This window comes from Choloepus didactylus, chromosome 23 (genome assembly GCF_015220235.1).
Source record: "Choloepus didactylus isolate mChoDid1 chromosome 23, mChoDid1.pri, whole genome shotgun sequence".
Classification (NCBI taxonomy): Eukaryota; Metazoa; Chordata; class Mammalia; order Pilosa; family Megalonychidae; genus Choloepus; species Choloepus didactylus.
In genome coordinates, this window is record NC_051329.1 from 29035368 (window position 1) to 29059702 (window position 24335).

The window sequence follows — 24335 nt, forward strand, 5'->3', positions numbered from 1 at the left end:
ACGGAAGGGCTTCAAATAACAGGCACACACCACAAAACTGGGCGTGGACATTAGCCTTCCCTGCAACCTCAGCTGATTGTCCCAGAGCTGGGAAGGTGGAGCAGTGTGAATTAACAAAGCCCCATTCAGCCATCAGTTCAGCAGACTGGGAGCCTCCCTACACAGCCCAGCAGCCCAGAACTGCCCTGGGGGGATGGCACTCACCTGTGACATAGCACAGTCATCCCTCAACAGAGGACCCGGGGTGCACAGCCTGGAAGAGGGGCCCACTTGCAAGTCTCAGGAGCCATACGCCAATACCAAAGACTTGTGGGTCAGTGGCAGAGACAAACTGTGGCAGGACTGAACTGAAGGATTAGACTATTGCAGCAGCTTTAAAACTCTAGGATCATCAGGGAGATTTGATTGTTAGGGCCACCCCCCCTCCCCGACTGCCCAGAAACACGCCCCACATACAGGGCAGGCAACACCAACTACACACGCAAGCTTGGTACACCAATTGGGCCCCACAAGACTCACTCCCCCACTCACCAAAAAGGCTAAGCAGGGGAGAACTGGCTTGTGGAGAACAGGTGGCTCGTGGACGCCACCTGCTGGTTAGTTAGAGAAAGTGTACTCCACGAAGCTGTAGATCTGATAAATTAGAGATAAGGACTTCAGTAGGTCTACAAACCCTAAAAGAACCCTATCAAGTTCAGCAAATGCCACGAGGCCAAAAACAACAGAAAATTATAAAGCATATGAAAAAACCAGACGATATGGATAACCCAAGCCCAAGCACCCAAATCAAAAGACCAGAAGAGACACAGCACCTAGAGCAGCTACTCAAAGAACTAAAGATGAACAATGAGACCATAGTACGGGATATGAAGGAAATCAAGAAGACTCTAGAAGAGCATAAAGAAGACATTGCAAGACTAAATAAAAAAATGGATGATCTTATGGAAATTAAAGAAACTGTTGACCAAATTAAAAAGATTCTGGACACTCATAGTACAAGACTAGAGGAAGTTGAACAACGAATCAGTGACCTGGAAGATGACAGAATGGAAAATGAAAGCATAAAAGAAAGAATGGGGAAAAAATTGAAAAAATCGAAATGGACCTCAGGGATATGATAGATAATATGAAACGTCCAAATATAAGACTCATTGGTGTCCCAGAAGGGGAAGAAAAGGGTAAAGGTCTAGGAAGAGTATTCAAAGAAATTGTTGGGGAAAACTTCCCAAATCTTCAAAACAACATAAATACACAAATCATAAATGCTCAGCGAACTCCAAATAGAATAAATCCAAATAAACCCACTCCGAGACATATACTGATCACACTGTCAAACACAGAAGAGAAGGAGCAAGTTCTGAAAGCAGCAAGAGAAAAGCAATTCACCACATACAAAGGAAACAGCATAAGACTAAGTAGTGACTACTCAGCAGCCACCATGGAGGCAAGAAGGCAGTGGCACGATATATTTAAAATTCTGAGTGAGAAAAATTTCCAGCCAAGAATACTTTATCCAGCAAAGCTCTCCTTCAAATTTGAGGGAGAGCTTAAATTTTTCACAGACAAACAAATGCTGAGAGAATTTGCTAACAAGAGACCTGCCCTACTGGAGATACTAAAGGGAGCCCTACAGACAGAGAAACAAAGACAGGACAGAGAGACTTGGAGAAAAGTTCAGTACTAAAGAGATTCGGTATGGGTACAATAAAGGATATTAATAGAGAGAGGGAAAAATATGGCAAACATAAACCAAAGGATAAGATGGCCGATTCAAGAAATGCCTTCACGGTTTTAACGTTGAATGTAAATGGATTAAACTCCCCAATTAAAAGATATAGATTCGCAGAATGGATCAAAAAAAATGAACCGTCAATATGTTGCATACAAGAGACTCATCTTAGACACAGGGACACAAAGAAACTGAAAGTGAAAGGATGGAAAAAAATATTTCATGCAAGCTACAGCCAAAAGAAAGCAGGTGTAGCAATATTAATCTCAGATAAAATAGACTTCAAATGCAGGGATGTTTTGAGAGACAAAGAAGGCCACTACATACTAATAAAAGGGGCAATTCAGCAAGAAGAAATAACAATCGTAAATGTCTATGCACCCAATCAAGGTGCCACAAAATACATGAGAGAAACACTGGCAAAACTAAAGGAAGCAATTGATGTTTCCACAATAATTGTGGGAGACTTCAACACATCACTCTCTCCTATAGATAGATCAACCAGACAGAAGACCAATAAGGAAATTGAAAACCTAAACAATCTGATAAATGAATTAGATTTAACAGACATATACAGGACATTACATCCCAAATCACCAGATACACATACTTTTCTAGTGCTCATGGAACTTTCTCCAGAATAGATCATATGCTGGGACATAAAACAAGCCTCAATAAATTTAAAAAGATTGAAATTATTCAAAACACATTCTCTGACCACAATGGAATACAATTAGAAGTCAATAACCATCAGAGACTTAGAAAATTCACAAATACCTGGAGGTTAAACAACACACTCCTAAACAATCAGTGGGTTAAAGAAGAAATAGCAAGAGAAATTGCTAAATATATAGAGACGAATGAAATGAGAACACAACATACCAAAACCTATGGGATGCAGCAAAAGCAGTGCTGAGGGGGAAATTTATAGCACTAAACGCATATATTAAAAAGGAAGAAAGAGCCAAAATCAAAGAACTAATGGATCAACTGAAGAAGCTAGAAAATGAACAGCAAACCAATCCTAAACCAAGTACAAGAAAAGAAATAACAAGGATTAAAGCAGAAATAAATGACATAGAGAACAAAAAAACAATAGAGAGGATAAATATCACCAAAAGTTGGTTCTTTGAGAAGATCAACAAGATTGACAAGCCCCTAGCTAGACTGACAAAATCAAAAAGAGTGAAGACCCATATAAACAAAATAATGAATGAAAAAGGTGACATAACTGCAGATCCTGAAGAAATTAAAAAAATTATAAGAGGATACTATGAACAACTGTATGGCAACAAACTGGATAATGTAGAGGAAATGGACAATTTCCTGGAAACATATGAACAACCTAGACTGACCAGAGAAGAAATAGAAGACCTCAACCAACCCATCACAAACAAAGAGATCCAATCAGTCATCAAAAATCTTCCCACAAATAAATGCCCAGGGCCAGATGGCTTCACAGGGGAATTCTACCAAACTTTCCAGAAAGAACTGACACCAATCTTACTCAAACTCTTTCAAAACATTGAAAAAAATGGAACACTACCTAACTCATTTTATGAAGCTAACATCAATCTAATACCAAAACCAGGCAAAGATGCTACAAAAAAGGAAAACTACCGGCCAATCTCCCTAATGAATATAGATGCAAAAATCCTCAACAAAATACTTGCAAATCGAATCCAAAGACACATTAAAAAAATCATACACCATGACCAAGTGGGGTTCATTCCAGGCATGCAAGGATGGTTCAACATAAGAAAAACAATCAATGTATTACAACACATTAAAAACTCGAAAGGGAAAAATCAATTGATCATCTCAATAGATGCTGAAAAAGCATTTGACAAAATCCAACATCCCTTTTTGATAAAAACACTTCAAAAGGTAGGAATTGAAGGAAACTTCCTCAACATGATAAAGAGCATATATGAAAAACCCACAGCCAGCATAGTACTCAATGGTGAGAGACTGAAAGCCTTCTGTCTAAGATCAGGAACAAGACAAGGATGCCCGCTGTCACCACTGTTATTCAACATTGTGCTGGAAGTGCTAGCCAGGGCAATCCGGCAAGACAAAGAAATAAAAGGCATCCAAATTGGAAAAGAAGAAGTAAAACTGTCATTGTTTGCAGATGATATGATCTTATATCTAGAAAACCCTGAGAAATCAACGATACACCTACTAGAGCTAATAAACAAATTTAGCAATGTAGCGGGATACAAGATTAATGCACATAAGTCAGTAATGTTTCTATATGCTAGAAATGAACAAACTGAAGAGACACTCAAGAATAAGATACCATTTTCAATAGTAACTAAAAAAATCAAGTACCTAGGAATAAACTTAACCAAAGATGTAAAAGACCTATACAAAGAAAACTACATAACTCTACTAAAAGAAATAGAAGGGGACCTTAAAAGATGGAAAAATATTCCATGTTCATGGACAGGAAGGCTAAATGTCATTAAGATGTCAATTCTACCCAAACTCATCTACAGATTCAATGCAATCCCAATCAAAATTCCAACAACCTACTTTGCAGACTTGGAAAAGCTAGTTATCAAATTTATTTGGAAAGGGAAGATGCCTCGAATTGCTAAAGACACTCTAAAAAAGAAAAACGAAGTGGGAGGACTTACACTCCCTGACTTTGAAGCTTATTATAAAGCCACAGTTGCCAAAACAGCATGGTACTGGCACAAAGATAGACATATAGATCAATGGAATCGAATTGAGAATTCAGAGATAGACCCTCAGATCTATGGCCAACTGATCTTTGATAAGGCCCCCAAAGTCACTGAACTGAGCCATAATGGTCTTTTCAACAAATGGGGCTGGGAGAGTTGGATATCCATATCCAAAAGAATGAAAGAGGACCCCTACCTCACCCTCTACACAAAAATTAACTCAAAATGGACCAAAGATCTCAATATAAAAGAAAGTACCATAAAACTCCTAGAAGATAATGTAGGAAAACATCTTCAAGACCTTGTATTAGGTGGCCACTTCCTAGACTTTACACCCAAAGCACAAGCAACAAAAGAGAAAATAGATAAATGGGAACTCCTCAAGCTTAGAAGTTTCTGCACCTCAAAGGAATTTCTCAAAAAGGTAAAGAGGCAGCCAACTCAATGGGAAAAAATTTTTGGAAACCATGTATCTGACAAAAGACTGATATCTTGCATATACAAAGAAATCCTACAACTCAATGACAATAGTACAGACAGCCCAATTATAAAATGGGCAAAAGATATGAAAAGACAGTTCTCTGAAGAGGAAATACAAATGGCCAAGAAACACATGAAAAAATGTTCAGCTTCACTAGCTATTAGAGAGATGCAAATTAAGACCACAATGAGATACCATCTAACACCGGTTAGAATGGCTGCCATTAAACAAACAGGAAACTACAAATGCTGGAGGGGATGTGGAGAAATTGGAACTCTTATTCATTGTTGGTGGGACCGTATAATGGTTCAGCCACTCTGGAAGTCAGTCTGGCAGTTCCTTAGGAAACTAGATATAGAGTTACCATTCGATCCAGCGATTGCACTTCTCGGTATATACCCGGAAGATCGGAAAGCAGTGACACGAACAGATATCTGCACGCCAATGTTCATAGCAGCATTATTCACAATTGCCAAGAGATGGAAACAACCCAAATGTCCTTCAACAGATGAGTGGATAAATAAAATGTGGTATATACACACGATGGAATACTACTCGGCAGTAAGAAGGAACGATCTCGTGAAACATATGACAACATGGATGAACCTTGAAGACATAATGCTGAGCGAAATAAGCCAGGCACAAAAAGAGAAATATTATATGCTACCACTAATGTGAACTTTGAAAAATGTAAAACAAATGGTTTATAATGTAGAATGTAGGGGAACTAGCAGTAGAGAGCAATTAAGGAAGGGGGAACAATAATCCAAGAAGAACAGATAAGCTATTTAACGTTCTGGGGATGCCCAGAAATGACTATGGTCTGTTAATTTCTGATGGATATAGTAGGAACAAGTTCACAGAAATGTTGCTATATTATGTAACTTTCTTGGGGTGGAGTGGGAACATGTTGGAAGTTAAGCAGTTATCTTAGGTTGGTTGTCTTTTTCTTGCTCCCTTGTTATGGTCTCTTTGAAATGTTCTTTTATTGTATGTTTGTTTTCTTTTTAACTTTTTTTTTCGTACAGTTGATTTAAAAAAGAAGGGAAAGTTAAAAAAAAAAAAAAAAAAAGAAAAACAAGGAAAAAAAAAAGATGTAGTGCCCCCTTGAGGAGCCTGTGGAGAATGCAGGGGTATTCGCCTACCCCACCTCCATGGTTGCTAACATGACCACAGACGTGGGGGACTGGTGGTTTGATGGGTTGAGCCCTCTACCATAAGTTTTTTGTTTTTTTTTTTGATAAATGCAGTTCATTATTTATTTAGATGTTTAAGCTCTCGCACTAGGTTTTTACAAGCTGGTGAACACTGACAAATTATTTCTCCCACAGAACTATAACCACACATTCCCAGACAGTATAAATATATGGTTGAACTAACATTAATACACATCACCATTTTATCAATTACATAATAAAACAAATTATCAAGTATCCAAATATTAAGTTACACAGCTCAAAAGGCATAGAAAATATTAGATGTCTGCTGAATCATTAGCAGAAACCTACTTTCTTTTTTTGCAATAGAGGTTGGGAAGAGAAGGAAAAAAAAATCACACTTTGAACAAAAATAATGGTTGGTAAACAACTTCCAATAGATATGGGAAAAAAATTATAAGAATTTCAGAAATTTTGATTAAGAATTATTGTAGCTACCCTAACAAAGCATCTCTACCTTTAAAAAAAATATTTACTAAATTAAAGAGCATATTCTACATGTTTTGCACAAGACAAAAGCAACATTTTACTAAAATATTTAACAGCCCCCCTCCCATTCATTTGTCAGGCCCTCCTGGTTAAGTTGCACCCCAAAGTGCAAACATTAAATTAACTGTAAGGCTTTTTTGTCTGGAGACATTAAAGACATGTGCTTCTGTACAATGTAGATTTTCAAAATGGAGGTTTTCTCTAATGTCACAAAATGAGATTTATAGACATGACATTAAAATCCAACAAAATTCCATGGCTGAGCAAACCTGATGCATACTGGTACGAATGTGGGAGATGTAAACAAAGTGAACAGGCAGATAACTACACAGGCCCTAGTTTCAATGTTTGAAATGACTGAAGGAATAAACCACATAAAGTCTAGAATGTTCATAGTTCCTGGAACTTAAGAGTTCTGTATGATACTAAAAATATAATACAAGTATTGTGCTGGGTATTTTGGCACCTAATCTCTTTAAATTTTTTACGTATTGATAAGATTTTGGCATGGGAAAAGATTGAAGGAAGACTTATAACTCAATACTACATGATTTCAGGAAAGGTCAATTGTTACGAATGATAAGCCCATTTTAAAAGCTGACCAGCAAGGATCTTTTGCTAAGTGTCCAAATAGGTTGACTGTAACCCAAACATAGAGGCTGCAATTCTGACAAACTCATAGCATGGTAAAACTGCTTTTCAATATTCCTATGGAAGCTTCATTAGACTTATTCACCAACACGTTGGCTAATATGTATGACAAATTAGATCCTTCCTCTCTCAAGTTCCACTTCCAAGGCAATAACATCAGGCACCCCAGTTTTATTGAATGCAACAGTTGTTTCTGTGACCATTGGAGTCTTTAAAGTGCAGCCGCATTTTAGGACGGTACTTCTCCAAATACAAAAGTTGCTTGCTGTTAAAAGCTCCACGCCGCTTTTGTCTTATGAACTGTACTGCATCTTCGTATTTCATTCCACCTTCAGTCAATGCTAGGGCAACAAGCACTGGAGCTCTCCCAAGACCTGCAACACAATGAACAGCAATGCAGCAACCAGGTTCTTCACGAAACTTAATTTTTACAAGACTTAACCAATCATCAACAATCTGGTTGGATGGTGGTGCACCATCATCAAAAGGCCAATCAAGAACATGGATGCCTTCTTTCTCCACAAGAGCAGTGTCATAAGTTGCTTCACATACTCTTACTACTGTGGTAACTCCATACTTCTTAAGTTCCTCTATAAATTTGCTTAAGGTTGCATTGGTTGGATTGTGTGTAATAAGAAATCTCATGTTCTTGTATGTGACTTCCACAGGCGCTGGGCGGTTCATTCGAGCCATGTTAATTTAGTTAAAAAACACTCAAAAGGGTTATGAAAGAATTTAAAAAATTGAATACAGAAACGATGTAAAGAAACCGAAGTCTACTTCAATATACTCCACTTGAAATTCTCAGTGCTTTGAGTATGAAGCTGGAAGTAATGGGAAATGAAATGAACCTCCTAACAAGAAGCAGCGATTCTTCAATCCAGTAATACTGAGGCAATATAAAAGAAGTGCACTGAGGTCTACCCCATCCAGGTCAGAACTCTTGTAAAATGCTCTGCGGATTTCAATTCAACACTTCTGTGTCCAGGTTAACCACTCTTATGGGGGTTTCTTGGTGGAGTAGTAACAAGTTTCTACAGTTCACTTGTCTGCATAGAGGTCGTGCTGTGCCTGGCAGTAATCTCCACTGCCCTTCAGAAACTCCATAAATGTGTGACCAAGAACACCACAGAACTGAGGAATATGTTTACTCATTGAAGATTGTGGCATAATCATACAGCCGGTCCCGAGGCGGCGGCGAAACAGGCAGTGGCGATGGCAGCGGCTGCAGGGCAGGGGGCGGCGGAGCTGGAGTCGGCGGTGGCACCGGAGTCAGCGGTGGCACCAAGCTCTCTACCATAAGTTTTACCCTTGGGAAGACGGTTGCTGCAAAGGAGAGGCTAGGCCTCCCTATATTTGTGCCTAAGAGTCTCCTCCTGAATGCCTCTTTGTTGCTCAGATGTGGCCCTCTCTCTCTGGCTAAGCCAACTTGAAAGGTGGGGTCACTGCCCTCCCCCCTGCGTGGGATCGGACGCCCAGGGGAGTGAATCTCCCTGGCAGCGTGGAGTATGGCTCCCGGGGAGGAGTGTGGACCCGGCATCGTGGGACGGAGAGCATCTTCTTGGCCGGGGGGGGATGTGAAAGGAGATGAGGTAGGCTTCAGTGGCAGAGAGATTCCAAAACGAGCCGGGAGATCACTCTGGTGGGCACTCTTATGCACACTTTAGACAACCCTTTTTGGGTTCTGGAGAATTGGGGTGGCTGGTGGTGGATGCCTGGAACTGCCGGGCTGCGGCCCAGGGCCCATGAATCTCGAGGACAGTTGTGTGAAGATGTGGCTTGTGAGGGGTGGCAGTGGGATTGGGAAGGCCGTGGGGGCCAGACTCCACTTTGTCTAGTTTGTGGATGGATGTGTAGAAAAGTAGGGGAAGGAAACAAACAGACAAAGGTGCCCAGTGTTCTTTTTTGCTTCGATTGCTCTTTTTCACTCTAATTGTTATTCTTGTTATTTTTGTGTGTGTGCTAATGGAGGTGTCGGGGATTGATTTGGGTGGTGAGTGTACGGCTGTGTGGTGGTGCTGTAGACAATCGAGGGTACAATTTGTTTTGTGTGGCTGCGTGGTATGTGAGTATATCTCAATAAAATGATGATTAAAAAAAAAAAGAAAAAAAGAAAACATAGGCAAATTTCTTTGGGATTTTTTGGTAGTCAATAAATTTTTAGATTTTACACCAAAAGCACAAACAACAAAAGAAAATATAGGTAAAAGGGACTTGATCAAAATTTAATGCTTTTCTGTGTTGAAGGACATTATCAACAACCTGAAAAGGCAACCTACAGAATGGGGGGAAATATTTGGAAACCATGTATCTTATAAGGATTTAATTTCCAGAATATATAAAGAACCACAGCTCAACAACAAAAAGAAAACTCAATTTAAAAATGGGCCAAGGACAATGCAGGATATGACTCCCAGGGATGAATCTGGACCCGGCATCGTGGGATTGAGAACATCTGCTTGACCAAAAGGGGGGGGGGGGGTGCGAAATGAAATGAAATAAAGCTTCAGTGGCTGAAAGATTTCAAATGAAGTCGAGAGGTCACTCTGGTGGACATTCTTATGTACTATATAGACAACACTTTTTAGGTTTTAAAGTATTGGAATAGCTAGAAGTAAATGCCTGAAACTATCAAACTCTAACCCAGTAGCCTTGACTCTTGGAGACGATTGTATAAAATGTAGCTTGCGAGGGGTGACAGTGTGATTGTGAAAGCCTTGTGGATCACACTCCCTTTGTCCAATGTATGGATGGATGGGTGGAGAGATGGGGACAAAAACTAGATGGAGAATGGGGTGGGATGGGGGGATGATTTGGGTGTTCTTTTTTTTTTTTTTTTTTTTTTTTAATCATCATTTTATTGAGATATATTCACATACCACACAGTCATACAAAACAAATTGTACTTTCGATTGTTTACAGTACCATTACATAGTTGTACATTCATCACCTAAATCAATCCCTGACACCTTCATTAGCCCACACACAAAAATAACAAGAATAATAATTAGAGTGAAAAAGAGCAATTGAAGTAAAAAAGAACACTGGGTACCTTTCTCTGTTTGTTTCCTTCCCCTACTTTTCTACACATCCATCCATAAACTAGACAAAGTGGAGTTTGGTCCTTATGGCATTCCCAATCCCATTGTCACCCCTCATAAGCTACATTTTTATGCAACTGTCTTCGAGATTCATGGGTTCTGGGTTGTAGTTTAATAGTTTCAGGTATCCACCACCAGCTACCCCAATTCTTTAGAACCTAAAAAGGGTTGTCTAAAGTGTGCGTAAGAGTGCCCACCAGAGTGATCTCTCGGCTCGTTTTGAAATCTCTCTGCCACTGAAGCTTATTTCATTTCCTTTCACATCCCCCTTTTGGTCAAGAAGATGTTCTCCATCCCACGATGCCGGGTCTACATTCCTCTCCGGGAGTCATATTCCACGTTGCCAGGGAGATTCACTCCCCTGGGTGTCTGGTCCCACGTAGGGGGGAGGGCAGTGATTTCACCTTTCAAGTTGGCTTAGCCAGAGAGAGAGGGCCACATCTGAGCAACAAAGAGGCATTCAGGAGGAGACTCTTAGGCACAAATATAGGGAGGCCTAGCCTCTCCTTTGCAGCAACTGTCTTCCCAAGGGTAAAACTTATGGTAGAGGGCTCAACCCATCAAACCACCAGTCCCCTACGTCTGTGGTCTTGTTAGCAACCATGGAGGTGGGGTAGGCGAATACCCCTGCATTCTCCACAGGCTCCTCAAGGGGGCACTACATCTTTTTTTTTTTTTTTCCTTGTTTGTCTTTTTTCTTTCTTTTTTTTTTTTTTTTTTAACTTTCCCTTCTTTTTTAAATCAACTGTATGAAAAAAAAAGTTAAAAAGAAAACAAACATACAATAAAAGAACATTTCAAAGAGACCATAACAAGGGAGTAAGAAAAAGACAACTAACCTAAGATAACTGCTTAACTTCCAACATGTTCCTACTTTACCCCAAGAAAGTTACATAATATAGCAACATTTCAGTGAACTTGTTCCTACTACATCCATCAGAAATTAACAGACCATAGTCATTTCTGGGCATCCCCAGAACGTTAAATAGCTTATCTGTTCTTCTTGGATTATTGTTCCCCCTTCCTTAATTGCTCTCTACTGCTAGTTCCCCTACATTCTACATTATAAACCATTTGTTTTACATTTTTCAAAGTTCACATTAGTGGTAGCATATAATATTTCTCTTTTTGTGCCTGGCTTATTTCGCTCAGCATTATGTCTTCAAGGTTCATCCATGTTGTCATATGTTTCACCAGATCGTTCCTTCTTACTGCCGCGTAGTATTCCATCGTGTGTATATACCACATTTTATTTATCCACTCATCTGTTGAAGGACATTTGGGTTGTTTCCATCTCTTGGCAATTGTGAATAATGCTGCTATGAACATTGGCGTGCAGATATCTGTTCGTGTCACTGCTTTCCGATCTTCCGGGTATATACCGAGAAGTGCAATCGCTGGATCGAATGGTAGCTCTATATCTAGTTTTCTAAGGAACTGCCAGACTGACTTCCAGAGTGGCTGAACCATTATACAGTCCCACCAACAATGAATAAGTGTTCCAATTTCTCCACATCCCCTCCAGCATTTGTAGTTTCCTGTTTGTTTAATGGCAGCCATTCTAACCAGTGTTAGATGGTATCTCATTGTGGTCTTAATTTGCATCTCTCTAATAGCTAGTGAAGCTGAACATTTTTTCATGTGTTTCTTGGCCATTTGTATTTCCTCTTCAGAGAACTGTCTTTTCATATCTTTTGCCCATTTTATAATTGGGCCGTCTGTACTATTGTCATTGAGTTGTAGGATTTCTTTGTATATGCAAGATATCAGTCTTTTGTCAGATACATGGTTTCCAAAAATTTTTTCCCATTGAGTTGGCTGCCTCTTTACCTTTTTGAGAAATTCCTTTGAGGTGCAGAAACTTCTAAGCTTGAGGAGTTCCCATTTATCTATTTTCTCTTTTGTTGCTTGTGCTTTGGGTGTAAAGTCTAGGAAGTGGCCTCTTAATACAAGGTCTTGAAGATGTTTTCCTACATTATCTTCTAGGAGTTTTATGGTACTTTCTTTTATATTGAGATCTTTGGTCCATTTTGAGTTAATTTTTGTGTAGGGGGTGAGGTAGGGGTCCTCTTTCATTCTTTTGGATATGGATATCCAACTCTCCCAGCCCCATTTGTTGAAAAGACCATTATGGCTCAGTTCGGTGGCTTTGGGGGCCTTATCAAAGATCAGTCGGCCATAGATCTGAGGGTCTATCTCTGAATTCTCAATTCGATTCCATTGATCTATATGTCTATCTTTGTGCCAGTACCATGCTGTTTTGGCAACTGTGGCTTTATAATAAGCTTCAAAGTCAGGGAGTGTAAGTCCTCCCACTTCGTTTTTCTTTTTTAGAGTGTCTTTAGCAATTCGAGGCATCTTCCCTTTCCAAATAAATTTGATAACTAGCTTTTCCAAGTCTGCAAAGTAGGTTGTTAGGATTTTGATTGGGATTGCATTGAATCTGTAGATGAGTTTGGGTAGAATTGACATCTTAATGACATTTAGCCTTCCTATCCATGAACATGGAATATTTTTCCATCTTTTAAGGTCCCCTTCTATTTCTTTTAGTAGAGTTATGTAGTTTTCTTTGTATAGGTCTTTTACATCTTTGGTTAAGTTTATTCCTAGGTACTTGATTTTTTTAGTTGCTATTGAAAATGGTATCTTTTTCTTGAGTGTCACTTCCGTTTGTTCATTTCTAGCATATAGAAACATTACTGACTTATGTGCATTAATCTTGTATCCCGCTACTTTGCTAAATTTGTTTATTAGCTCTAGTAGGTGTATCGTTGATTTCTCAGGGTTTTCTAGATATAAGATCATATCATCTGCAAACAATGACAGTTTTACTTCTTCTTTTCCAATTTGGATGCCTTTTATTTCTTTGTCTTGCCGGATTGCCCTGGCTAGCACTTCCAGCACAATGTTGAATAACAGTGGTGACAGCGGGCATCCTTGTCTTGTTCCTGATCTTAGAGGGAAGGCTTTCAGTCTCTCACCATTGAGTACTATGCTGGCTGTGGGTTTTTCATATATGCTCTTTATCATGTTGAGGAAGTTTCCTTCAATTCCTACCTTTTGAAGTGTTTTTATCAAAAAGGGATGTTGGATTTTGTCAAATGCTTTTTCAGCATCTATTGCGATGATCAATTGATTTTTCCCTTTTGACTTGTTAATGTGTTGTAATACATTGATTGTTTTTCTTATGTTGAACCATCCTTGCATGCCTGGAATGAACCCCACTTGGTCATGGTGTATGATTTTTTTAATGTGTCTTTGGATTCGATTTGCAAGTATTTTGTTGAGGATTTTTGCATCTATATTCATTAGGGAGATTGGCCGGTAGTTTTCCTTTTTTGTAGCATCTTTGCCTGGTTTTGGTATTAGATTGATGTTAGCTTCATAAAATGAGTTAGGTAGTGTTCCATTTTTTTCAATGTTTTGAAAGAGTTTGAGTAAGATTGGTGTCAGTTCTTTCTGGAAAGTTTGGTAGAATTCCCCTGTGAAGCCATCTGGCCCTGGGCATTTATTTGTGGGAAGATTTTTGATGACTGATTGGATCTCTTTGCTTGTGATGGGTTGGTTGAGGTCTTCTATTTCTTCTCTGGTCAGTCTAGGTTGTTCATATGTTTCCAGGAAATTGTCCATTTCTTCTATGTTATCCAGTTTGTTGCCATACAGTTGTTCATAATATCCTCTTATAATTTTTTTAATTTCTTCAGGATCTGCAGTTATGTCACCTTTTTCATTCATTATTTTGTTTATATGGGTCTTCTCTCTTTTTGATTTTGTCAGTCTAGCTAGGGGCTTGTCAATCTTGTTGATCTTCTCAAAGAACCAACTTTTGGTGATATTTATCCTCTCTATTGTTTTTTTGTTCTCTATATCATTTATTTCTGCTTTAATCCTTGTTATTTCTTTTCTTCTACTTGGTTTGGGATTGGTTTGCTGTTCATTTTCTAGCTTCTTCAGTTGATCCATTAGTTCTTTGATTTTGGCTCTTTCTTCCTTTTTAATATATGCGTTTAGTGCTATAAATTTCCCCCTTAGCACTGCTTTTGCTGCATCCCATAGGTTTTGGTATGTTGTGTTCTCATTTTCATTCGTCTCTATATATTTAGCAATTTCTCTTGCTATTTCTTCTTTAACCCACTGATTGTTTAGGAGTGTGTTGTTTAACCTCCAGGTATTTGTGAATTTTCTAAGTCTCTGATGGTTATTGACTTCTAATTGTATTCCATTGTGGTCAGAGAATGTGCTTTGAATAATTTCAATCTTTTTAAATTTACTGAGGCTTGTTTTATGTCCCAGCATATGATCTATTCTGGAGAAAGTTCCTGTGAGCACTAGAAAAGTATGTGTATCCTGGTGATTTGGGATGTAATGTCCTGTAGATGTCTGTTAAATCTAATTCATTTATCAGATTGTTTAGGTTTTCAATTTCCTTATTGGTCTTCTGTCTGGTTGATCTATCTATAGGAGAGAGTGATGTGTTGAAGTCTCCCACAATTATTGTGGAAACATCAATTGCTTCCTTTAGTTTTGCCAGTGTTTCTCTCATGTATTTTGTGGCACCTTGATTGGGTGCATAGACATTTACGATTGTTATTTCTTCTTGCTGAATTGCCCCTTTTATTAGTATGTAGTGGCCTTCTTTGTCTCTCAAAAACATCCCTGCATTTGAAGTCTATTTTATCTGAGATTAATATTGCTACACCTGCTTTCTTTTGGCTGTAGCTTGCATGAAATATTTTTTTCCATCCTTTCACTTTCAGTTTCTTTGTGTCCCTGTGTCTAAGATGAGTCTCTTGTATGCAACATATTGATGGTTCATTTTTTTTGATCCATTCTGCGAATCTATATCTTTTAATTGGGGAGTTTAATCCATTTACATTCAACGTTAAAACCGTGAAGGCATTTCTTGAATCGGCCATCTTATCCTTTGGTTTATGTTTGCCATATTTTTCCCTCTCTCTATTAATATCCTTTATTGTACCCATACCGAATCTCTTTAGTACTGAACCTTTCTCCAAGTCTCTCTGTCCTGTCTTTGTTTCTCTGTCAGTAGGGCTCCCTTTAGTATCTCCAGTAGGGCAGGTCTCTTGTTAGCAAATTCTCTCAGCATTTGTTTGTCTGTGAAAAATTTAAGCTCTCCCTCAAATTTGAAGGAGAGCTTTGCTGGATAGAGTATTCTTGGCTGGAAATTCCTCTCACTCAGAATTTTAAATATATCGTGCCACTGCCTTCTCGCCTCCATGGTGGCTGCTGAGTAGTCACTACTTAGTCTTATGCTGTTTCCTTTGTATGTGGTGAATTGCTTTTCTCTTGCTGCTTTCAGAACTTGCTCCTTCTCTTCTATGTTTGACAGTGTGATCAGTATATGTCTCGGAGTGGGTTTTTTTTGGATTTATTCTATTTGGGAGTTCGCTGAGCATTTATGATTTGTGTATTTATGTTGTTTAGAAGATTTGGGAAGTTTTCCCCAACAATTTCTTTGAATACTCTTTCCTAGACCTTTACCCTTTTCTTCCCCTTCTGGGACACCAATGAGTCTTATATTCGGACGTTTCATATTATCTATCATATCCCTGAGGTCCATTTCGAGTTTTTCAATTTTTTTCCCCATTCTTTCTTTTATGCTTTCATTTTTCCATTCTGTCATCTTCCAGGTCACTGATTCGTTGTTCAACTTCCTCTAGTCTTGTACTATGAGTGTCCAGAATCTTTTTAATTTGGTCAACAGTTTCTTTAATTTCCATAAGATCATCCATTTTTTTATTTAGTCTTGCAATGTCTTCTTTATGCTCTTCTAGGGTCTTCTTGATTTCCTTCATATCCCGTACTATGGTCTCATTGTTCATCTTTAGTTCTTTGAGTAGCTGCTCTAGGTGCTGTGTCTCTTCTGGTCTTTTGATTTGGGTGCTTTTGGGCTTGGGTTATCCATATCGTCTGGTTTTTTCATATGCTTTATAATTTTCTGTTGTTTTTGGCCTCGTGGCATTTGCTGAACTTGATAGGGTTCTTTTTAGGGTTTGTAGACCTACTGAAGTCCTTATCTCTAATTTATCAGATCTAACAGCTTCTTGGAGTACACTTTCTCTAACTAACCAGCAGGTGGCGTCCTCGAGCCACCTGTTCTGCCACAAGCCAGTTCTCCCCTGCTTAGCCTTTTTGGTTGAGTGGGGGAGTGAGTCTTGTGGGGCCCCAATTGGTGTACCAAGCTTGCGTGTGTAGTTGGTGTTGCCTGCCCTGTATGTGGGGCGTGTTTCTGGGCAGTCGGGGAGGGGGGGTGGCCCTAACAATCAAATCTCCCTGATGATCCTAGAGTTTTAAAGCTGCTGCAATAGTCTCATCCTTCAGTTCAGTCCTGCCACAGTTTGTCTCTTGCACTGACCCACAAGTCTTTGGTATTGGCGTATGGCTCCTGAGGACTTGCAAGTGGGCCCCTCTTCCAGGCTGTGCACCCCGGGTCCTCTGTTGAGGGATGACTGTGCTATGTCACAGGTGAGTGCCGTCCCCCCAGGGCAGTTCTGGGCTGCTGGGCTGTGTAGGGAGGCTCCCAGTCTGCTCAAATGATGGCTGAATGGGGCTTTGTTAATTCACACTGCTCCACCTTCCCCAGTTCTGGGACATTCAGCTGAGGTTGCAGGGAAGGCTAAGTGTCCCACGCCCAGTTTTGTGGTGTGTGCCTGTTATTTGAAGCACTTCCGTCACACTGGGTTGTCTGGGGCAGCTCTGGGCTATGGGGCTGGCGATGGGCAGGAGTGTTTCCTGTCCACCAGGATGGTGGCTGTGAGCGGACACCCCCCTTTTCTTGGGAAGTTGTGTTGTTTATTGAATTTTCTCAGCCACTGGATTATTGCCTTTTGTCTCAGAGCTCTCTTAGTTCTGCTCTTGACTTGACGTGCCCAAATTGCAATTCTTTGAAGCTTTCTGTATTGGGCTTCTTAGAGTAATTGTTTTATAAAAAGAAAAAAGTATTTAAAAAAAAAAAAAAAAAAAAACGGCCCTCCTCAGAGATCTAATGGGTTATTGAAATGCTAATAGACGAAGCAACCAGGGTCATTAAGGAAAGGTCCACAGGGCAGAGAGATCAGCTTTCCTTCGGGATTTGCATATGCGCCTCAGGGACTGAGCTGGGGCTTGAGCTCTGCCCTTCCCCCTTCTATGTTCACCAGAACTCCAAAAATCTTCCGCTTTTATTTTGGAGTTTTTCGTGTTGTTTTTTTTTTATGCCTGTCTCCTCTCTGCTGGGCTGGCTGCTCTCAGAGTCTCTGGTGTCTGGTCTCAGTCTATCTATGGTTGGAGTTTGAATCAGTAGAATGAGTTTCCGATAAGAGCAGCCACTGCACTTCTCCCTTCTCCTTCCCGGAGCTGACAGCCCCCTCCTCCCACGGGACTGAGCCTGGCAGGGAGGGGCGCGGGTCCCCTGGCCGCAAAAACTTACAGATTTCGCTGATCTCAGCAGTTCCACGTTTTCATGAGTGTTGTATGAAGTATGCCCAAAGTCAGATTGCTCTGTGGTGTCCAGTCCACGCAGTTCCTGGCTTTTTACCTACTTTCCTGGAGGAGTAACTAAAACTTACAGCTCACCAGTCTGCCATCTTGCCCCGCCTCTTGGGTGTTCTTTTTATTATTCTTTTTGGTGTAAGGAAAATGTTCAAAAAAGGATTGGGTGATGAATGCATAACTATATGATGGTACTGTGAACAGTTTATTGTACACCATGGATGATTGTATGGTATGTGAATATATCTCAGTAAAACTGAATTTAATTTAAAAAAATGGGCCAAGGATCTGAATAGACATTTCTCCTAAGAAGATATGCAAATGGCCAGTAAGAACATGAAAAGATGCTCAACACTATTAGCCATTAAATAAATGCAGTTTAAAACTACAATGAGATATTACTCATATCCACTAGAATGGCTATAATTATTTTTAATGAAGTTTTATTGAAATATATTCACACACCTTACAAACCATCCAAAGTATATAATCTCTGGATCACAGTATCATCACATAGTTGTGCATACAATCCTATGATCAATTTTAGAACATTTTTATTACTCCAGAAAAGAAAGAAAAATAGAAAAGAAAACCCAAATTCTCTCATACCCCTCATCCCCCACTATTTTTGACCAATAATATTGTTGTTGTGCATTTGTTAATGTTGATGAAAGAGTATTAAAATACTACTGTTAACTACAGTCCATAGTTTGCAATAGGTACATTTTTCCCCATAAACTCCTCTATTATTGACTCCATAATAGTGTCATACATTTGTTCTCATTCATTCATGGAATAACTTTTTTTTATATTTGTACAGTTAATCACAGTCATTGTCCACTGCAAGATTCACAGTGCTATCCATTTCCATGTTTTAACCTCCAACTTTCCTTCTGGTGACATACATGACTCTGAACTTCTGCTTTCTACCACATTCACATACCATTCAGCACTGTTAATTATTCTCACAGTGACATGCTACCATCACCTCTATTTCCACATGTTTAAATTCAATGTAGTTAAATGTATTAAGCAACTGCCCCCATTCTTTAGCCTCATAGAAGGGCTGTTATTTTAAAAATGGAAAATAAGTGTTGGCGAGGATGTGGAGAAATAGGAACCTTTGTGCATTGTTGGTGGGAATGTAAAATGGTGCAGCAGCTGTGGAAAATAGTTGTGCACTTCCTCAGTGATTTAAGCATTGAGTTACCATAGGACATGGCAGTTCGACTCCTGGGTATATACTCAAAAGAATTGAAAGCAGGGACTTGGACTGATATTTGTACATCATTGCAGTATTATTCACAATAGCTAGGAAGTAAAAGCAACCCAAGTGTCCATCAACAGAAGAATGGAAGGTCAAATTGTGGTATATCCATACAATGGAGTATTGTACATCTGGTACATATACAACATGGAGGAACCTTGAAGACATCATGTTTCATGAAATAAGCCACATACAAAAGGACAATTACTTTATGCTTTCTCTTATATGAAATACTCAGAATAAAGAAATTCATAGAGATAGGAAGCAGAATAGTAGTGGTTACCAGGGGTGAGAGGAGGGTGGAAATGGGGATTTATTACTAAAAGAATATGAGTTTTCATTTAGGATGATGAAAATAGTCTGTAAATAGTGGTGAAGTTTATATAGTATTGCCAATGTAAGTTTATACAGTATTGCCAATGTACTTAATGTCAAAGAATTGTCCTTTAAAATGGTTAAAATGAAAAAAAAAATTCTCCAGACCTGGTTGGGATGACTTCTAAGCAGGGGTCCCATGCCAGTGGATTGCCTGCAGGAATATCTCTCAGACACAGAGCACTGTGTCCTTGCTGGGCTCTTCCCTTTTCTCCTGGATCTCCTACCTCTGCTTTATGACCTGGCTTGGTTTTTTTTCCTCCTGGGCTCTGGCCTTGGGTTTGCAAAGGGATTCTGAGGTATAGGGCTGTGCTTTTGTGAAATGCAGCCTTAGGTGAGGGCAGGTAATAATATCATTTTATCTCATGTTCATCCTGGCCTCCAGCCTCACTGGGTTTATACCCAAACCAGGCCACACGTTGGAGCACCTTCTGCCCTGCTCAGCCTTTCTCTGTGATCTGATAGCTGGTCGATTTGTCCAGCAGCCCCTACATGGTCTGAAATGGCCCTTTTCTCCCCCATGACATGAAGGGGTTCCTCACTTTGAACATCAGCTAGGGTTTGGACTTCAAGGGCAAGTTTGCCATGTCCTCTCTTCTCTGAGCATCCCCTGCTTCTCATACATGTATCCCTACATGTCTAAGTCCTAAGTGTGCTTCAGGGTCCTACGCCAGTGCCACTATCTTCTCAGAACTGGCAGTCATCTCAACCTTCTCCAAATCTCCTAAGCATGTTAGGTCATGTTCTCCCTTGTATTACAGGTATTTATTTATGTATCTGTCCCATGCCCTGTACTACTCTATATGCTTAAGCTCCTTGAGAGCAGGAATTAAGTCCTTCTCAGCACACAGTGGCCACTCAGAAATATCTTTTGAATGAATTAATGGCTACTAAGTGCCAAGCACTATTCTAAGTAATGAGGATACAGAAATGAATTGTCTTCATATGAACCCCATTTGAAAAGAAACCTGATCTTATATAGGGAGATAGATCCATAAAAAGATATTGCAAAAGTGGAAATATATGAAGTATAGGGAAGTGACACAGAGAAAGGCACAATGGTATCCTGGGCTCCAGAGTCAGACAGTTCAGGATTCACATCCTGGCTCTGCCACTTTGCAGTTGTGAGGCATTGGCAGTAACTTGACCTCTCTGAGCCTCAGTGAGAATAAAATAGTACTTATAAGGTTGTTGATGTACATAAGGCCTCTGGCAAGGTGCTTGGCATGTGGCAGTGGTGTAATAAATGTTAGTTGTCCTTCTGGATGAGAAAGAAAAATCTTTGCAGACAAGGGGCCCTCTGAGCTGAAGGATGAATAAGTGTTCCCCATTTAGACAAGGAATAAGGACTTTCCAGATAGAGGAAACTTCATGAATAAATGAATGATTCATCGTCATCCAAAGAAAAGTTTTGAAAAAATTCAACATGGGCCCCACTGCTCATGAAGTTTCTGCTGCTTAGCATGGACACCAAAACGTTCAGCAGGGTTAGGGCATGAATTTTGATGCAGAAGGGGAAGAAATCAGAAGAGCATGCACTTGAGGGAGGGAGGGAAATATCAGTATGTACGCAGTCTGGTTTTCATTGCTGTCGCAGGCTTTGATCTCTGCCCGGTATGGACAGGCCATGGGGTAGGGCACCAGATTTAGGAAGGACAGCAGACTCCTCCTGAAGGAAAAATAAGTTATCTTCCTGGTGCGCCCATCCACGATGTATATAAAGAAGCTTTATTCAGAGGCACCTACATCCGCATTGCCCTGTCCTCAAAGGAAATTTGTTTTGTTAGGACAGATTAGTCTTTTGGATAAATATTTGGCATTCCCTTTCATAGCAGTTTAGCAAGAGATGCAGATCCAGACATTCATCATTCTGCCCACAGCCATCTATCTTAGTGAGAACCGCTTCACACATACCCTCCACTTTTGCAGAGCTCGAGGAAGGTCAGGGACGGCTGTGGAAGAGGGAAGAGGGACTGTATGAAAGAACTGGAATTCTGGGGGCTCTGGTTCCAGGTGTTGGAAAGTCAGGATTGATTGTGTAAACTGGAGGGAATCCTGCCAGCCTGCTTTCTCCAAGGCAGGGAGGGATTTACGAGACTTGTGATCCATAACTGCAAGGCAAGTTCTGAGCACTGTCATTGCTTTGCCCCACCCTTGGGAGAGACGGAGCGACTTTCCCCTGCAAGGGGCTCTGAAGAGAACTGTGAAATTCTGAATTCGCTACCAAAACTGACAACCCACACACTTCATCCCCGGTGCCTCCAAGCACAAGCCTTCCTCCAGAGACGCCTGGAAAAGGCAGAAAGCAGAGGATATGTCAGGCAGTCACAAAGAACCTGAGCAGGTAGTAACAGGAGCCAGTCACTGGCCTCATTTACTCCTTCCTTCACTCCTTCCTTCTGCCAGCTCCCCACCCTTCTGTCTTCCCTCTGTCCTTATTCCTTCTATGCCCCTTTCCCCAAAAAGAAACATAAATGAAAACAAAATTACTGGAAAACAGGGTAGTAGGTGAACAGGGCAGGCAGTTCTTATTTTGAGCACAGTAGACCCTTCTTTTTGTGGGTTCCAGGGTTGCCTGAGAATGACCTTGGTTGGGGGATGTGGCGTTCATTACACTCTGTGTGGATCAATGGACTGATCAGCAGAGCAAGAAATCACAAGCTCTGGGTGTCAAATCAATTTAACTCACATGAATTGTGGGTCTGGGGAGGCTGGGATCTGAGCCTGGGTAAAATCAAGACCCAAAAAAGGGAGGGCCTAGAGGAGCAGAAAGAGAAAAGCTGGTCTTGAGCAAACTGTGGCTGGCGGGCCACATCCAGCCTGCCGCCTGGTTTTGTCCAGCCCACAAGCGAAAAACGGTTTTTACATTTTTAAATGGCTGAGAAAATTGAAAGAAAGAATAATGTTTAAAACATGTAAAAATTATATGAAATTCAAGTTCCAGTGTCCATAAATAAAGTTTTATCAGAACACAGCCACACCCACTCATTTATGGATTGTCCATGAGTGGCTGCTCCTACACTACAACGAGTTGAGTAGTTGTGACAGAGACCATCTGCCTGTAAAGCCGAAAATGTTTACCATCTGGCCTTTTACAGAAGTTTGCCAACCCCTGCTTTTGTTCATTCTTTCCATAAGAATGAGGGTGTGGTCTGGTAGGTAAATGAAGAGGCAGCTTGTTGAGTCCTATGTGCTTTACAGGTTATTATTATGGAATCCTTACAACAGCCACATGAATGCAGTACTGTTTTCCACACGAGGAAATGGAGACGCGCCTGTCCAAGGTCACCCAGTTTGAAAGTGGTGATGCTGGGGCCAAGAGAGGCTTGGCTGTCTCTGGAGACTACTCTGAAAAAGGCACAGTGATGACAACATCCCAGGGAAGGGGCAGATAAAGCTGAGGAGGACAGTGTTGTTTTAGGAAGGCTATGAAAAGGATAAGACTCAAGTCAAGTGGAGGTGGTTCTGTGGGTCAAGGCACAGGGCTGGGAATTGAATGGTGTGCACTGAGAATGGAGCTCAGTGTGGGCATTTCAGTTGGACATTTGGGATCAAGCCATGGCTGTCCACAGTGCAGGGTGGCAGTTAACATACAGACTTGGGGCTGGCCTGCTAGGTTCAAATCCTCATTGTACCACTTACAGCTGTGTGGCTGGGGCAAGTTGCTTAATTTTAAAAACAGTACCTGCCTCATTGGACAATTGAATTAATATGTGTGAAGTGTTTAGCAGGATGTCTGGCACTTAGTAAGCACTACACATGTTATTATTGTGGTTATAATTAGTAGTAACAGGATGTAACTGATGGTTGGCATAAGTGAAGGCCTGATATAAATGACAGGACTTGTGCTTTGAGGAATACCAAGAATACCAAGCAGAAAGCATGGGATTGGAGCCTAGGAAATCCAGAGAAGGGAAGCTGCTGTGGTGAGATTGTTTTGAGGGTCCCTCAAGACCACAATGGGAGAAGGCAGAGATTGGCAACACAGGGCCAGGCAAAGGGCTGACGTTCAATCACATCCATGGGGAGCTTGGCTTTGGGCCCAGCACCTGATGCACATGAATTCAGTCCTCACCACAACCCTCCCAAGTTAGTCATGTCATCCCTACTTTCAGGTAAGGAAGCCCCAAGGCTTGGGAAATTGCCAGAATTATTAAAAGCAGTTCAGAAAATCTATCCTGGGACTGCCACAGCCCCAAACCTGCCAGCTTCCTGGGCCCCACCCACTCTTGGCTTCCAACAGTACAATTTCTCTGCTGCTACATGAGCTGGGGTCCCTTGGTGTCAAACAAGGCACTCTGCTGGCATAGGCTCTCCCTCATCTTTGCCAGGGGCAGAAATGAGTCATCACCTCCTAGAGCTCAGTGCTCAGGAGCTGGACAGCCTTGACCCAGGCACTCAGACAGTGACTGTACTGACTCCAGTATAGCATCTCCACCTAGGGCAAGTCCACCAGGTTGCTGCTGGTGCTGGGAACACCTTCATTCAGTAGGGCCCAGGAATGCTTGTGGTGGGATGCAAATCATCCTCAGATGGTCTAAGAAGATTGTGCTTAATCACTCAGGGTCCCCAGAAACTTCCTCTGGCACTGACCCTGACTTCCTCAGTGCCTTTTTTCTGTTGCACTGAGCAGGTCCTAGTCCTGGGGGCCTGGGAGGGTAGTGGAGACTCCTTTGTGCCAGACATGATGGTGGATACTTCACATGTGCATAAAAGCAGTATCACTAGAGTTTGGGAGCAAGGGTTCTGGAGTCAGAAAGATAGACCTTGAGTTCATGTCCTGCCTCTGCCATTTATTGTGCAATCCAAGGGGGATATTTCCACCACTCTGAGTGTCTGTTTCC

The 24335-nt window shown here is 40.8% G+C and overlaps 2 protein-coding genes across 3 annotated transcripts in view; one reads left to right on the forward strand and one right to left on the reverse strand.

Moving 5' to 3' along the window:
* DRG1 (developmentally regulated GTP binding protein 1) overlaps positions 1–24335 on the forward strand; it is a 172840-nt gene that overhangs the window by 60755 nt on the left and 87750 nt on the right. The window lies entirely within an intron of this gene.
* LOC119519489 (protein tyrosine phosphatase type IVA 1-like) lies at positions 7029–8450 on the reverse strand. Its single transcript, XM_037817175.1, has one exon. It carries the CDS (start codon positions 7948–7950, stop codon positions 7429–7431), a length of 522 nt encoding a protein of 173 aa, XP_037673103.1. The 5' UTR covers positions 7951–8450; the 3' UTR covers positions 7029–7428.

What these genes read in the sequence shown, in the direction of transcription:
- LOC119519489 (XM_037817175.1), bottom strand. Translation starts at nt 7,950, where the DNA reads ATGGCTCGAATGAACCGCCCAGCGCCTGTGGAAGTCACATACAAGAAC.